Here is a 16,473-nt window from a genome sequence, read left to right on the forward strand (position 1 = left end):
TGATTTTACAGCGTCAAGAAATAGCAACCGTTCGATTGGTGGACATCTTGAGCGCACGTACCTGCAATACTGAACACGTGACACGTGCAGACAAGAGTTCCCGCTGTAGTTTAAAATAGACGTTTAAACTGTTGTGATGTATATGGTATACACCTGCCAGGTAGCTAGCTAGCTTAGCATATTGAAGAATAAAACACTGAACCTAGAGATGAAGAAATGTACAGTAGTAAATCTGGACAAGTTTATTGATGATTTCACTCATCTGGAACAGGTAACTTTAACATAAAGTAGGAGGACAGCTAGTTCTTCAGGTAGGTAAGTTAACGTTAGCCCGCTAGCTAGCCAGTAACTAATCTAGCTAGCTAGCTAAATAACTTAAAATAGCCTATGAGCAGGCTATGCTGAATTTGCCTTAAATTAATCCTGTCATGAAAGTGGCAGTAACAACAGTTCCACCACTGCCTGAGGATTTCAATGTAAGTTATAGGGCCACAATTAACGTTACCCTTTACTACCTTCATCAATTCTTCATGAAATCTGTTTAAAAAGCCAGGGGCATATTTATTCAGTCCTTTTATAATTTATATTTATTTGTTTTAAAAGAAAATTACAGAGCTCAAGGGTAAAAACAACATATTGGAGATCAAGTTGGATGAGACCAACAGAGTTCTGAAAATTTCTCAGACCAAAGAGAAGTGCTTGATTGAGGGTGAGGACTCTTATACATTCAAACTCTTTTGTCTATGATCTCTAGCCAGCAGGTAGCCTAGTTTGATAAGAGCAGTGGGCCAGTAACCTACTAGGTGTAAAATCTGTCTTTGCCCTTGAGCAAGGTTTACTTACTTAACCATAATCGCTCTGCTAAATGACTGAGATGTTAAATGTCATTTAAATTGATTTTACAGTAACCACGCATCTGGATTGTGTTATCTTTAGTGATGGGTAGCACTTTGGTCTGGTTTGAAATGCCAACAAAGTGACCAATAGGAACTTTTACAAATGTCCAATTCCAATCTAAAATTTAAAGTATTGGATCTTCTCAAGGTATGGTGAAGAGGCCTAAAATTCTAATTTAAAAACTATATTTATAGTGTGTGTCTCCCTCTAGTGGTCCTGTAATGTAACATTAGTCCACCTGATTACGTCATTGTCCCACAGAGCGAGATGGGATGTTGGGGACAGTGAAGGGACTCCAGCAGACTCTACTGCAGCAGTGTGACCTCAGAGGTAATAATCTCCTCTGCAAGGCACTCTGGTCAATGCATCTTTAGTGTACACTATTTCTATTGTCTGAATCCAAGATGTAAACTTGTAATAAACGTATAATTCAATTGTAATAAACACCCTTTTATCTTACAGTGGAGAATGAAAAGTTGAAAAGCACTGTGTCAGACCTAAAAAGGCAGAGTGATATGACAGTAGAGGTGAGGGCAGAATGATTGAATAAACTGAATTTGAACATTTCATTCTTGCACAATAAAATAGTTTGGATTCAAAATTGACATAATAGAACAGAGAAACGGAATATGTTGCCATTGCTTCCCCCTTGTGGTTGGTTGAGGTCAGGAGCGGGAAGCTGAGATTCAGAGGCTGGTGGCAGAGATGAGAGCTGTGGGAGAGAGATATCAGAAGGAGTTGGAATCTCTGAGAGACCAGTGCAGGAGAGGGGTGGAGGACACTCACAGAGAAACACAGAGCAAACGTAAGAACACATTACACAAACCCTTCCTTTGAGTGACTGGCAGTGATCATCAATCCTGCTCATAGAGCTGCAGTGTTGAAGGTTTGTATCCCAGATGAGTGCAACCTCACCTGATTCAATGTATCAACTGATCTTCAACACACCTAAAGCTGAAGCATGTGTCTCACTACTGAGCAGGGACAAAAACTTGCAGTATGGCAGCTCTGTAGTAGTATTGAGGATCACTGGACTGTGGCATTCCATCTCTGAAACAGAATGACCTACCACAAAATGTCACACATATATCATAATATTACATATTTAGGGCTGCCTGTTTGTCTTATGTTGTGTTTTTGTATGCAGTTGAGGCGAAAGATGCAGAACTGAAAGAGGCCCTGGAGAGGAAGGAGTCAGATATGGCAGAGATGAGAAGGAGAATGAGGGACCAGGAGAGAGAGAGGCAAAGTGAAATATTAAAGTTACAAATGGAGGTATACAGACTGGCAACAGTGCTAAATTGAATTGAATTATGTGTGTAACCTGTTTTTGATTGACAGATCAGCAGATATCTATTTGTAACTGGTTTTATAGTAATAGGCAAAGCTGCTCTGTGTAAAGATGACTGCTATTTTAGTCATCTGATACATACTGTAGGTAGACCAGCTTGCAGTCACAGTGATTTACTTCTGTTTTTTACAGGCAGGATAGTGCAAAGGTACATGTGGTTTTCATTTGCCGCTTGGGGTAAAGATGTACATGACGTGAGTTTGATGGACAGATCAATCCTAACACTGTTTCTTCTGCTGTCAGTTTGGTGCTAAGCTTGCCAGGGTGCAGAGTACCACACAGAGGATCCAGCAGCAGCCCCAGGGCTCAGGTCTTTTACCTCAGAACATCTTCAAACGGGTGAGGAGCCTCTGACCACGTACTAAGCCAACACTTCACACAGAAATACGAGTTTGAAGCAACCTGTGCCCCCTTGTGCACACTTGTTTGTTGATGTTGCATGTGTTTATCCTGTGTTTCTGTATTGATGGCCTACCTGTGTGTTTGTTGGTGTGCTCCCAGAAGTTCCAGTTCCTTCAGGAGGAGAAGAACAGAGAGGTCGAGGCCCTGCGCCAGAGAATCAAGGAATTGGAGAAGCAGCACGCCAGCGGATTCAGTGACTCCCGTCTAAAGAGAAAGAAGATTTAGCATATTTAAAATATGCAGGAGTGAAATTCATCTACAGTTGTGCCTTTGTATTCTTTTTGGTATAGTGTTCCTGGTGTTTGCTCTCAAACAGTAGTTGGGTCATTCTACGAAATGAGTGCTTTTTCATTGTTTAAATACAAATTGTGCACCAATATTGAATTTTAAAAGCCTGTTATGTTAATTGATGTGCCCTTTAATATAGACCACATGGAGAATTCAATAAATCAGATTTTATTTATATGAGTAAAGACTTGCACCCTCTGTGACTTCTAGGAAAATGTTAAATCCACTTAATCTCAACATTTCGGCACATTTTCACCATCATTGTAAAGCCCTAGTTATTATGTTGCTTTGACAAAGTCATTTCTGAAGAGTATTATTTATTTAATGTGATTGGTGATTAATTTACATCTGTCCCTCATTTTAAGGTCAACACTGTTACGTGAACTGAACTCTTGTTTTAATGTGGTGAAACTTTAAAAAAAAAAAAAAAAATCAAAAGAAACATTGAACATCTAATAGTTCAATCATAGTGTAAAAGCAGGTGAGTTGGTGCTGCAGACAGATATATTTGTTGGCTAATGCAGGACTATTAAAGGTCCAGTGCACTACCTATCGTGAAAAAAATATTTTGATTTTTTCAGAGGGTGCTACAGCACCCATACTTCCTGTGACTATGCACAGGGGCAGTACACCTGAAAACCAGGGGATGCAGCTGGGCAACCTATTAGATTTACTGTTATCTTTTAATATGTGGCGTGCTGTAGGGAGCAGGCTGAGCTAATCTCCCTCTGGGAACATCCCCCTGATCCTCACGTCTCTCGCTACAATCAAGAGGTGAACCTTGTGTGACACGGACGGCGCTTTGGTTACATAGAACTGGTGTACTCTAACCTACAGTCAAGGCCAAAGGGTCCAAAAATGCACATTCCTTCACCTTTCTAAAACCCTAGTGCAGTGCCCATACAGTGTTAGGCAAATACATTTTTTTTTTTAGATTCTTCAAAGTAGCCGCTCTTTGCCTTGACAGCTTTGCACAGTCTTGTCATTCTCTCAACCAGCTTCATGAGGAATGCTCTTCCAACAGTCTTGAAGGAGTTCCCACGTATGCTGAGCACTTGTTGGCTGCTTTTCCTTCACTCTGCAGTCCAACTCATCCCAAACCTTCTCAATTGGGTTAAGGTCGGGTGATTGTGGAGGCTAGGACATCTGATGCAGCTCCATTATTCTCCTTGGTCAAATAGCCCTTGCACAGCCTAGTGTTGTGTTTTGGGTCATTGTCCTGTTGAAAAACAAATGATAGTTCCACTAAGCGCAAACCAGATGGGATTGCGTATTGCTGCAGAATACTGTGGTAGCCATGCTGGTTAAGTTTACCTTGAATTGTAAATAAATCACAGACAGTGTCACCAGCAAAGCACCATCACACCTCCTCCATGCTTCACAGTGGGAACCACACATGTGGAGATCATCCGTTCACCACTCTTTGTCTCACAAAGACACGGCGGTTGGAACTAAAATTTGGACTAATCAGACCAAAGTAATAATGGACTGTTGTTTCTCTTTGCATATTTGAGCTGGTCTTGCCATAATATGGACCAAATAGGGCTATAATTTGTATACTAACCCTACCTTGTCACAGCACAGCTGATTGGCTCAAACACATTAAGATGGAAAGACATTCCACAAATTAACTTTTACCAAGGCACCCCTGTTCATTGAAATGCATTCCAGGTGAATACATCATGAAGCTGGTTGAGAGAAGGCCAAGAGTGTGCAAATCTGTCATCAAGGCAAAGGGTGGCAACTTTGAAGAATCTGAAATATATTTTGTTTAACACGTTTTTGGTTACTACATGACTCCATATGTGTTATTTCATAGTTTTGATGTCTTCACTATTATTCTATAATGTAGAAAATATCAAAAATAAAGAAAAGCCCTTGAATGAGTAGGTGTGTCCAAACTTTTGACTGGTAGTGTATGCGTTATGATCCCTTTTACCCCTCTCCTTGTTCTGGCGACGTTCGGCGGTCGACATCACCAATCTTCTAGCCATCGCCGATCCACCTTTCATTTTCCATTTGTCTTGTCTTCCCACACACCTGGTTTCAATTCCATCAATTACATGTTGTGCATTTAACCCTCTGTTCCCCACATGTCCTTGTCCGGTATTGTTTATTGTTAGTGCTTGTGCACGTTATGTCTGGGTTTTTTGTCCCATTGTATATATTGTTTTTGTTCACAGTGATTTTTATCATTAAACTGCGCCGTTGTAACACAGTCTTTGCTCTCCTGCACCTGACTTCTCTACCGCCAGTACGGACGCCTTACAGAATACCGGACCCAATTTATGGACTCAGCAAGAACAGATACCCCGGGTATAGGGGTGGAGCGCGTCCGGGAGCAAGCAGCAATGCTCCACCCTCTTGGCACTGCCATGGACCGCGTTGTCCAGACAATGGACTGCTGGGAGAGACAGGGAGTTCTCCCAGCGCCTCCACCAGCACAACCGGGGTCTCCACTACGCGCCCCTCCTGGTCCCAGTGTGATTCGTCTCTCCCCCAGGAATATGATGGGACGGCTGCGAACTGCCAGGGGTTCCTACTACAACTGGACCTATACCTGGCAACCGTCCACCCGGTTCCTTCAGGCCGTGAGAGGGTGTCCGCCCTCGTCTCGTGCCTCACCGGGAAAGTTCTGGAGTGGGCCAACGCCGTGTGGAGAGAGGGAGATGCGGCATTGGACCAGTTTGAGGAGTTCACCCGCCGTTTCCGGGCAGTCTTCGACCACCAGCCTGAGGGTAGAGCGGCAGGTGAGCGCCTCTTCCATCTGAGGCAGGGGACGAGGAGTGCCCAGGAGTTTGCCCTGGAGTTTCGGACCCTGGCTGCCGGCGCGGGATGGAACGACAGGGCCCTGATCGACCATTATCGTTGCAGTCTGCGCGAGGACGTCCGTCGGGAGTTGTCCTGCAGAGACACCACCCTCACGTTCGACCAACTGGTGGACCTGTCCATCCGGCTGGATAACCTGTTGGCTACCTGCAGACGTTCAAATCAGGGTCTGTTGGTTCCATCCCCTTGCACTCCCTCTCCAATACCCATGGAGCTGTGAGGGGCGGTGCGCAGGGAGACCAGAGGGGGTTCCAGCACGAGCACCATCTGTGGCCGCAGAGGTCACACTGCCGGTCCGTGTCGGTTTGGTTCCTCTGGGTTTCGAGGCAGCAGGCAGGGCGCTCTGGCGCCACCCCAGGTGAGCCGGTACCATTCTCACCCAGAGTCCTCTATTGCATAAATGTTTGTGTATGTCACTTTCCCTGAGTTTTCCTCGCATTCCCAGCATAAGGCGCTCGTCGATTCAGGCACGGCTGGGAATCGTTCGCCCATAGTTTAGGGATCCCTGTTGTTCCCGTGGCTGTGCCCTTCCCCGTTCACGCCTTAGATAGTCGACCATTAGGGTCAGGGTTGATCAGGGATGCCACCACTCCTCTGAGCATGGTGACGCAGGGGGGTCACAAGGAGAGAATTTGGTCTCTTCCTTATTGACTCTCTTGCGTTTCCAGTGGTGCTAGGTCTACCCTGGTTAGTTTGTCATGACCCCACTGTTTCTTGGCCACAGAGGGCTCTCACGGGGTGGTCGAGAGAGTGCTCAGGGAGGGTTTTAGGGGTTTCCTTTGGTGCTACTACGTGGAAAGTCCAGACCAGGTCTTCTCCAAAAACAAGGCGACTCAATTACCACCCCATCAAAGGGGCGTTTGCGCGATAAATCTCCTGGTAGACGCTGCACTTCCCAGGAGTCACGTGTATCCCCTCTCACAGGCGGAGACGGAGGCTATGGAAACATATGTCTCTGAATCCCTGCATCAGGGGTACATTCGGTCACCCACTTCACCCGCCTCCCTGAGTTTATTTTTTGTGAAGAAGAAAGAGGGAGGTCTGCGCACGTGTATTGACTATCGGGGTCTGAACCAGATCACTGTGAGGTATAGTTACCCGCTAGCGCTCATAGCCACAGCGATTGAGTCAATGCACAGGGCACGCTTCTTCACCAAACTAGATCTCAGGAGCGCTTACAACCTGGTGTGTATCCGGGAGGGAGACGAGTGGAAGACTGCTTTCAGTACCACCTCAGGGCACTATGAGTACCTCGTCATGCCGTACAGGTTGATGAATGCGTCATCAGTCTTCCAGGCCTTTGTAGACAAGATTTTCAGGGACCTGCATGGGCAGGGTGTAATGGTGTATATTGATGACATTCTGATATACTCCGCTACACGCGCCGAGCATGTGTCCCTGGTCTCCTGTTGGAGCATGACCTGTACATCAAGGCTGAGGAGTGCCTGTTCTTTCAGCAGTCCGTCTCCTTCTTAAGGTACCGCATTTCCAGCTCAGGGGTGGAGATGGAGAGTGACCTCATTTCAGCCGTGTGTAATTGGCCGACTCCCACCACGGTAAAGGAGGTGCAGTGGTTCTTAGGGTTTGCCAACTACTACCGGAGGTTTTTCCGGGGTTTTGGTCAGGTAGCGGCTCCCCTTACCTCACTGCTGAAGGGGGCCCCGGTGCGTTTGCAGTGGTCGGCTGAGGCGGACAGGGCTTTTGGTCACCTGAGGGCTCTGTTTACCTCTGCTCCCTTTTGGTCACCTGAGTGCTCTGTTTACCTCTGCTCCGGTGCTGGCCCATCCAGATCCCTCTTTGGCGTTCATAGTGGAGGTGGACGCGTCCGAGGCTGGGATAGGAGCTGTGTTCTCTCAGCGCTCGGGTAAGCCACCGAAGCTCCACCCCTGTGCCTTCTTCTCGAAGAAGCTCAGGTCGGCGGAGTGAAACTATGATGTGGGGGACCAGGAGCTGTTGGCTGTTGTCAAGGCTTTGAAGGCATGGAGACATTGGCTTGAGGGGGCTAAACACCCTTTTCTCATCTGGACTGACCACCGCAATCTGGAGTACATCCGGGCAGCGAGGAGATTGATCCCTCGACAGGCAAGCTGGGCGTCTGTACGTCCCGTCTGCTGTTTGTGACCGGTTGATCTATTGGGCCCACACGTCACCCTCCGGTCGGACAGTGCGCTGTTTGAGCAGGAGGTACTGGTGGCCTACCTTGGCTAAGGACGTGAGGGTTTATGTTTCCTCCTGCTCGGTGTGCGCCCAGTGTAAGGCTCCTAGGCACCTGCCCAGAGGGAAGCTACACCCCTTACCCGTTCCACAGCGGCCTTGGTCGCACCTGTCGGCGGATTTTCTAACCGATCTCCCCCATCACAGGTTAACACCGCGATCCTGGTCTTTGTGGATCGGTTCTCGAAGTCCTGCCGTCTCCTCCCTCTGCCCGGTCTCCCTACGGCCCTACAGACTGCGGAGGCCTTGTTTACACACGTCTTCCGGCACTACAGGGTGCCTGAGGATATAGTGTCTGATCGAGGTCCCCAATTCACGTCGATGGTCTGGAAGGCGTTCGTGGAACGTCTGGGGGTCTCGATCAGCCTTACTTCAGGTTTTCACCCTGAGAGTAATGGGCAGGTGGAGAGAGTAAACCAGGATGTGGGCAGGTTTCTGCAGTGCTATTGCCGGGACCTGCCGGGGTAGTGGGCGGCGTTCGTGCCCTGGGCCGAGATGGCACAGAACTTGCTTCGCCTCTCCTCCACTAACCTCTCTCCCTCCAGTGCGTAATGGGGTACCAGTCGGTTCTGGCACCTTGGCATCAGAGTCAGACCAAGACTCCTGCGGTGGACAACTGGTTTTGGATGCGCGGAGGAGACATGGGAGCTGTCCGTGTTCACCTTCAGCAGGCCGTGCTGCGCCAAAAGGAGAACGCAGACCACCACCGCAGTGAGGCTGGGTCTGGCTCTCGACCCAAAACCTGCCCCTCCACCTGACCTGCCAGATGTTGGGTCCGCGGTTTGTGGGGCCATTTAAATTCCTGAGGAGAGTGAACGAGGCCTGTTATAGGTTACAGCTTCTCCCCGATTACTGTATTAACCCCTCGTTCCATGTGTCTTTCCTCAGGCCGGTGGTGGCTGGCCCGCTCCAAGAGTATGGAGGTGCAGGAGGTTCCTCCGCCCCCTCTGGACATCAAGGGGGTCCTGGCGTACTCCGTTCACTCCATTCAGTATCTCGTGGAGTGGGAGGGGTACGGTCCGGAGGAGAGGTGCTGGGCTCCGGTCGAGGACGTGTTGGACCCTTTAATGCTGCAGGAGTTCCACCGTCTTCATCCGGATCGCCCTGCGCCTCTCCCTCCGGGTCGTCCCCGAGGCCGGAGCTGCAGGAGCCGCGCGTCAAGGAGGGGATACTGTCAGGACTTCAGTTCATTTGCATGGCAAAGAGGGACTTTGCAATTAATTGCAATTCATCTGATCACTCTTCATAACATTCTGGAGTATATCCAAATTGCCATCCTACAAACTGAGGCAGCAGACTTTGTGAAAATTTATATTTGTGTCATTCTCAAAACTTTTGGCCACTACTGTAGACCTTACAGTGAGTGAAATGCTTAAACTTAAACTTTCTTTGTAATACATCAAATGTTGAGCAACTATTATTATAGTATAATTCAGTTATGTCATCATACTATTGACTATTGGGTTCTCAAGGTGACTTGATACAGTATTATATTTCCTTTCTACAGTCAGTTCCTTTCCATTACCTGCCATGCCCTGAGTAGCAGTAAGGATGCCAGGGGGCCAGTACCAGATGTCCTCCAGGAGGCCGTGCCCCAGCCTCTATAGCCTGTCAGTCAGCTCAGAAGGTGGGCAGGACGAGGAGGGGGCCGACCCTCCCCAACGCCTCACCCCCCTGGAAAGGCTCACCACCGAAATGTGTCAGTATGAGTGGACCATCAAGGAGCTGATCGTGGGCCGTAGGATTGGCTTCTACAAGGTCCGTGGTGCAATCGGATATGGAACCTTTTCCCGCGTCAAAATGGCCTTCCCCGTCCTCACCAAAGGTAAAGGTCACACTGCTGACCATACAGAACTTCATCAACATCTTGGATGAATGTATCATCCATGTAATGATGATAACAGCAAAGCAATTCATTAGTGTGACTGTGAAACCACCACAGTAAAGCATGTTGAAACTGAATTGAGGAAAAGACCTGTCTCAAGTTATCCAACATCTGACTCTCTCCTTCTCACCCCCAGACAAGGTGGCCATCAAGGTGCTGGATAAGACATGGGTGGATGTTTAGGTCCAGAGGCTACTCTCCAGGGAGATCTCCTGTCTGGAGGCCCTGCAGCATTCCAATGTTTTGCGTCTTTACGAGGTGGTGGAGTCACACAGCCGCCTCTACCTGGTGATGGAGTACTCTGGGGGTGGGGACCTCCATACACACATCTGCTCCGATGGTAGGCTGTCAGAAGCAGAGGCCAAGATCACCTTCGCACAAATTCTGTCCGCCATCAAACACATGGTCAGTAATATTAAATTGAATTCACATATAGAATCAGCAATATTATCACAGGTTTTAATAAAGTCCAGTACAGAATTAATATAAAATATATTATTTCAGTCAATGTGAATAGTCAAATTATTTCATATAGCATGTCAATTGTTTGTGTTTGCAGCATGACAAAAACATCATCCACCGGGACCTCAAGGCAGAAAATGTACTGTACACCTGTAATGGCTGTGTGAAGGTGGCTGACTTTGGCTTCAGCACCAAGGTCATCAACCGCAGCGACACCCTGGACTGGACACCTTCTGTGGTTCTCCCCCTTACGCCGCTCCTGAACTCTTCAGGAACGAGTGCTACGCGGGGCCACCAGTGGACGTGTGGGCCATGGCCGTCCTGCTCTTCTTCATGGTGACCGGCACCATGCCCTTCCAGGCTGACACCATGGGCAAGCTGAGGCTCGCCGTTATAGAAGGGGTCTACACCCTCCTGCCCTGGGTACCAGGCCCGTGCCAGCGGCTAATTCGAGGCATCCTGAAGCCTGTGCCAGCGGATCGCTACGCGGTGGAGCAGATGTTGGGCTGTGACTGGCTGCTCCCTGTGGAGTACCCATGGACAGTGGTGCCACCGGTCCCCCTCAATCCTCTGCGCCTGGCAGATGCAGAGCCTGGAGAGCTGGATGATGATGAGGCGGAGATCAGGGCCTCCCTGGAGGAGCTGGGTGTCAACATGGAACATATACGCAACAACCAGGGTAAGGGCAGCCGCAGCCCCATCACCGGACTTTACCGCATCCTATTACACCACGCCCAGAAGAGGCGTGGCGCAGAGACTGTGCCTATGATCAGAGGGTTGGTCCAGGATCCTAAGAAAGAGGGCCTCCTAACCTACAGAGGTCTGATGCACTCCTCCAAGTGATGTGTCCTTCAGTAAGTGACCAGCCTGGACATGGGTCCCTATATAAGCCTGCTTTAATCCATTGAACATTCACTCAGCATCATACAGCCACAAATGTTCTATTGAACTTGAATACGGACATTTGTGGTAACACACAGGTACTGAAACATTGGCCTGAAGGACTAATGTCTTTAACAGGTATTTGTGTTATTTTGTTATCTATTGTTTTATATCAACTCAGCATTGCTTATTCTCTTTTTCTATGATCTACTATTGTCTACTGTACCTCCCCACATTCTGCCCTGTGTTATATTTCTTACATTGCTATTGCACTGTTGCTGAAGAGTTTGCAAGTAAAGCCTTTCACTGTTTTGTTTACATCTACTGTCTACATCGACTGTGTTCTGTGCACATGATGAATACGCTTTGATTTGAAGTAAGATTGTTATAATACAATAATAAATGCCATTTAGCACACACTTTTATCCAAAGCGACTTACAGTCATGCGTGCATATATTTTTCACGTAAGCCTATGGGTTGTCCCGGGAATCAAACCCACTATCCTGGTGTTGCAAGCCCCATGTAAGACATGAAATAGGGGTATAAATGTTCCTGATGAAATGAGCCCCATCAAAGTGAATTTAAAAAGCAACCTTATGTGATATGTATACTTTTATTCATATCACAATAGAATGCATGAAATATGAAGAATGTGCTGAAAGAGTATTGCTTAAAGACACTCCTTGGTTGTTTGCTGAGATCATAGATAGTCTCTGAAATCCAGATTATTTTTTGTCATTGTGATTTTTTGTTTAATCTGAGAAAAGATTGATTTTACACAGGTGCTTGTCTCTGTATTATATTTGACCACCAAATTGACATTCTACCATTGTGAATGTATTAATCCTTGAATACCTAAACATTTTCGAAATATAGTGCTATAAAGACCCAATTGACATTCACGTAGGCTTGTTTTGTTAATCTGAAACAGGTGTGTTTCAAATATAGGATAATGCCTATGCAATCAAATGTAGGGTTACTATCAAGCCTCTTTGTATGAAGTGCTTCCAAAAGCCAATGTCCTGCTCGACCCCATGTAAACAAAAGCCCATACCATCTGGCAGAGCAGCAGATGATAGCCAGACCCTATCCAAGCACCCAAACCAGTCTATACCGGTCCCCTTTGCACTCAAACTACCCTCTACTCCTCCTCCGTCCGACCCCCAACTGCAAAGAGCGGCAGATGGCGCAGCGTGGCTATGGAGACATCTGCCGGTCCAGCGACGTTCATACAATAGACCCTCTGTGTGGACCGCTGGATGTGACAGCAGAGCGCGCGCAGCTATTGTGCGCCCCCTATACACATGCAGATCAGCCGAGAGGAGGCGGATGGAATACAGAATTTTACTGAAGGGATAACAGTGAGCAGATGATAGACTTCAGCGCTTGCTATGCAAATTTTCCCAAAACCTTTGTCAACCCAGTAACCTCCCCACACTCTGCCCTCATAAGTAGGCCTACCGTCCAAACTTAATAAAGAAATTGAAAACACATGACAAAAAAATATAATATGCAGTTTTATTAGGTTATTGTTTTTTTTCATAAACATTTCTTAAGTTAAACATTGAAAGAATTATAAATCTATGTCTTATTTTTTATTTTAAACATAATGAAATGTTCTTAAGTATAAACAGTGAGAACATTATAAGTTAATATCTTTATTTTTTATTTTTACAAAGTTAATAAACACATTCTAAAGTGAAACCCTTAGAGCATTATACGTTGCCCAATTTATTAAATGTGTATTGGTTTTGACAGCGTTAAACGTTCTAAAGTCAAAACTTCAGAGCATTAGGCCTAGGAGTTAATACCTTTTCTTATATTTTTAAAAGGCTATTCTTTTTTTGCCATGATTACATTTCTAAAGTGAAACCTTTAGAGAATTAAGACAATTCTGGAAAGTGGGAAACATTTCGCTGAATGCAACAGTTGTTATTGCTGCTCAGCAAGAAGACATTTTAAAAAGTCCCTTTTTAAGAACGCTTCTTCTTGGCACCGCTTCTTCTCCTACTGCGCGTGCTTCAACGTGAGACGTTTGCTCTTTGGACCACAAAATGCAGAACTCGCTTCTCCTTTCTCTCCAAACCTCATCCGCACAATGAATGAGGGCCATCTTTGTCGCTCTCGTGGCATACCTGACCTCATTCACATAAAGAATGGAAGTCATCTTGGTATGGACCGGACAAGAGACAACGAATCGCGGGGGCCACTCGGGCCGGCCTCGCGCTGCCTGGAACGGAATCCTCCTCAGGAGTATCCAGGGATGAGAAACAGTGTCATCCTGTAAACGGATGAGTATTTCCTTATAGGTTGAAGGTTTACAGCATCTCAAGAGAGAAGAGTCAAGATCAGCGCTCAAGAAGGGTGATCTCTGGAACCCAGTCGTTCAGACTGTGGCTCTCCTCACAGAACAGGTGCAGCTTCTCCAGAGCAGCGTCCTCCCAAGAACCATCAGCTGGGTTCTGTTGACAAACAAAAGGGGAAAGGAACATTAGTCACATGGACACAATGAGCAGTTCATAACATTCTATATTATTCAATGTTTGAATTAAATCACTTTGAGTTGTAATATAACATACCGTGATAAGACAGCAGTGGGCATCTTCAAGCTGGCCAGTCTTGTCCCCAACAATCTCGGCCAGGCGCTGCATGTCGTTCACTCTGACGATGCTGATGTCGTTGTCAAAACAGAAAGACTGGATGAGGGTGAAGTGGATCTGGAGAGCAATGTCACACTCCCACTCCTCATCAGTGGCCAGAACGCAGAAAGACACGCTGTCTGGGTCACTGAAAGAAAAAATAGAAGCACCATAAGTATATGCAAAATTACTTCAAAATTATTAAAACATAGATAGAAATTATACGTTTACATTAGCATTTCAAGAAACTTATACTTACACATTCATAACTTTAGCAGACTCGTAGACACCAACCGTCAGGCAGTCATTTTCTTTAGCAGAGAGCAAAACTTCCTCTAGTGCGTTGCCGGTGCACTGGGCACGCTCAGCGAACTTCTGGATCAGAACTTCCTCAAGAGTCATGATGATGCAGAATATTTCAAAGGGAACTTCGTAAGTGAGAGGTAGTGTAGTTGGAGGATAAATCCGAAAAGATTGGTGAGTCTGAAGAGACTGTGCTGCGTTTTAATACCCTTGGGCTCGTGGCCCCTGTAAATACACAGCGCTCTGATTGGTTGACCTGAATGGTGCATTGGTATGCTAATGTCATTGTCCCACTCTAGCTCATGGCAGATTGATAGGGGTCATTACGGCACGTCTTTTTCTGTGCAAGGCATGCTCTCCAACCGAAAATAAACTATGTTGCATTACGTTCATATGCATTTATAATATTTCTAATGTTATACATGTTTAAAAAATAGAGATTTGGGCTGTCATATTTTGCATTGCAAGTTTACTTGAGTTTTTATAGTTTCAAATGCCGCACTGATGCCAATGGCCTCGAAAGATGCTTTAGGGGTCATTGATAATTTATCAAATCAGACTATTCCCTACTGAAACTAAACATCCAAAGAAGGGCAATTGAATAAGAAAACTGCGCAAAGTGCTTAAAAGTGCCCGAATTGTCTCTGATTAAGATTATGTAGACTGATTTCAGTTTTAGGTGAAGGTGTCCGAACACCAACAATAGCATAACATGGTGAAAATAAAGTGTGCATAAGACGCACTATCCCCCCTTTGGAGAAGGCAGGTGGCAATCCGTAGAACCTGATCAAAAACGGACCCTATTGTGTCTGCAGCAACTCATATTATCACGCTCTCCATACAAATGCAAATTAACCGCGCGTGCCAGGACACCGTGTGTGCCTCACAATATGCACTGCTGGCCTATACTGACCACGTGATCGACAACTCTCTGCATGGTTTTATTTATTTACTTTTGACACATGGACCAATGAAGAGCCATGCTTTTCCATAAAAGTAATTCTAAAAGTTGAGCAAGCCTATGCCCAAATCCAGATATTGCACAATTTATTAATTATCCTTTATTAGAATATAACTGTCAACAGGTAGCCTACGTTTAAAGAAACACAGGCATATTTCAAGCCACTGCATTTGGACATGGGCACAGTTTGGCCCACTTTTATCCCATTTGGTGACATTTAAGGTGCATAAAATAATCTAGAATTGGCTTGAGTAATTCTATAATTCTAGAGGGTCAGTGATTGACTCAGCGCCATTGTTTGATGGATAGCAGCGCAGCAGATGGAGGATTGCTATGAGGACACCCCCTGTCACCCTGACTGACCCCGACCCCGAGGCGAGCTGCTCCTGTTGTCCGCGAGTCTTTACATTCACTGGACGAAAAAATCTGTTGTCTGAGTTTTGATCCAATTTAAATGTGAATAAAGCGAGCGTATGGTCAAAAAAGAGGCCACGAGCCTAAATTGCAGCACAGGGTTGAATCATTCCGAAATGTTTGGAATAAAAACAAAAATATGCTGTTTTGATCAAACAAGGTTATTTTGCTACAAAACAAACTAACTGATTGTGGCAATCATTGGTTTATTATCAGGCAATCATTAGTTGAGTTTAAATTAATTAGTTTAAATGGCTGATGCACGACAACAACCCATAGCTTGCATAGGTTAGTGCACAACAGTTTACAAACATAACATATTGAGTTCCTTGAATCAGAGTTTGATTCATCTAATAGCAGCTCAAAGACTAGGCTCTTTTTTTGGAAGGATCAACTCAGCATAGCAACAGGGCAGGCGCGAGGAAGTCGATATGCAACGCATTGTTCTTGAAGTAGCACATCTGTCGGACGGGGTCCCCCTCCCCAGTAGCGCTTGACAGGTGTTCCTGGCTCAAGTCATGGCTTGCTCGGGCGAATGACATGCTGCACGTTGAGCCATGACTCAAAACGTATTTGTGCAGATGCAAATTAGCCAAAGCACACAACCAGACAAATCATACTTTCCATTAGCAAATAGCAAACAACGTTCTATTAATTTAGTAGTGGCTGACTGCTGGTAGCAATCATGCTGGTTCTTAGGAGCCTATACTAAATAATCAAATGGGGCATGCAAGATTAAGTTGGGCATGTTGAAACACCGTGGTCACAATGTAGGATGCTTTGTGTATACAATGCAATACAATAATATAGGGGAAGCTGTGAGACTATATTACAATCTCCAAGCTATTGTGTTTGCCTCTGTGCTTTTTAAAATAAAATCATAATCAAATCAATGTTTATATGTCCATACACATATTTATCAGATGTTATTGCGGGTGTAGCGAA

At 45.9% G+C, this 16,473-nt stretch overlaps 2 protein-coding genes and 1 pseudogene across 4 annotated transcripts; 2 read left to right on the forward strand and 1 right to left on the reverse strand.

Moving 5' to 3' along the window:
* The first annotated feature begins 84 nt into the window (after positions 1-84).
* On the forward strand, positions 85-3,120 carry LOC110523547 (coiled-coil domain-containing protein 152). Of its 3 annotated transcripts, none has more exons than XM_036976519.1 (8): positions 85-271; positions 604-709; positions 1,159-1,227; positions 1,360-1,424; positions 1,567-1,702; positions 2,045-2,172; positions 2,492-2,587; positions 2,750-3,120. In XM_036976519.1, the coding sequence occupies exons 1-8, from the start codon at positions 209-211 to the stop codon at positions 2,873-2,875; spliced, it is 789 nt and encodes a 262-aa protein (XP_036832414.1). In that variant the 5' UTR covers positions 85-208; the 3' UTR covers positions 2,876-3,120. The 3 variants fall into 3 exon arrangements, with proteins under 3 accessions (XP_036832414.1, XP_021458012.1, XP_036832415.1); XM_021602337.2 differs by having other exon boundaries at positions 120-476; XM_036976520.1 differs by lacking the exon at positions 604-709 and having other exon boundaries at positions 121-271.
* A 6,412-nt stretch (positions 3,121-9,532) lies between these two features.
* LOC110522905 lies at positions 9,533-11,524 on the forward strand (annotated as a pseudogene).
* Positions 11,525-12,715: 1,191 nt separating this feature from the next.
* Positions 12,716-14,350, reverse strand: gadd45gb.1 (growth arrest and DNA-damage-inducible, gamma b, tandem duplicate 1). Its single transcript, XM_021602339.2, has 3 exons — positions 14,110-14,350; positions 13,791-13,998; positions 12,716-13,673 (listed from the first exon to the last, which is right to left on the reverse strand). The coding sequence occupies exons 1-3, from the start codon at positions 14,250-14,252 to the stop codon at positions 13,560-13,562; spliced, it is 465 nt and encodes a 154-aa protein (XP_021458014.1). The 5' UTR covers positions 14,253-14,350; the 3' UTR covers positions 12,716-13,559.
* Between the last annotated feature and the right edge of the window lie 2,123 nt (positions 14,351-16,473).

Source organism: Oncorhynchus mykiss, chromosome 5, assembly GCF_013265735.2.
Source record: "Oncorhynchus mykiss isolate Arlee chromosome 5, USDA_OmykA_1.1, whole genome shotgun sequence".
Classification (NCBI taxonomy): domain Eukaryota; kingdom Metazoa; phylum Chordata; class Actinopteri; order Salmoniformes; family Salmonidae; genus Oncorhynchus; species Oncorhynchus mykiss.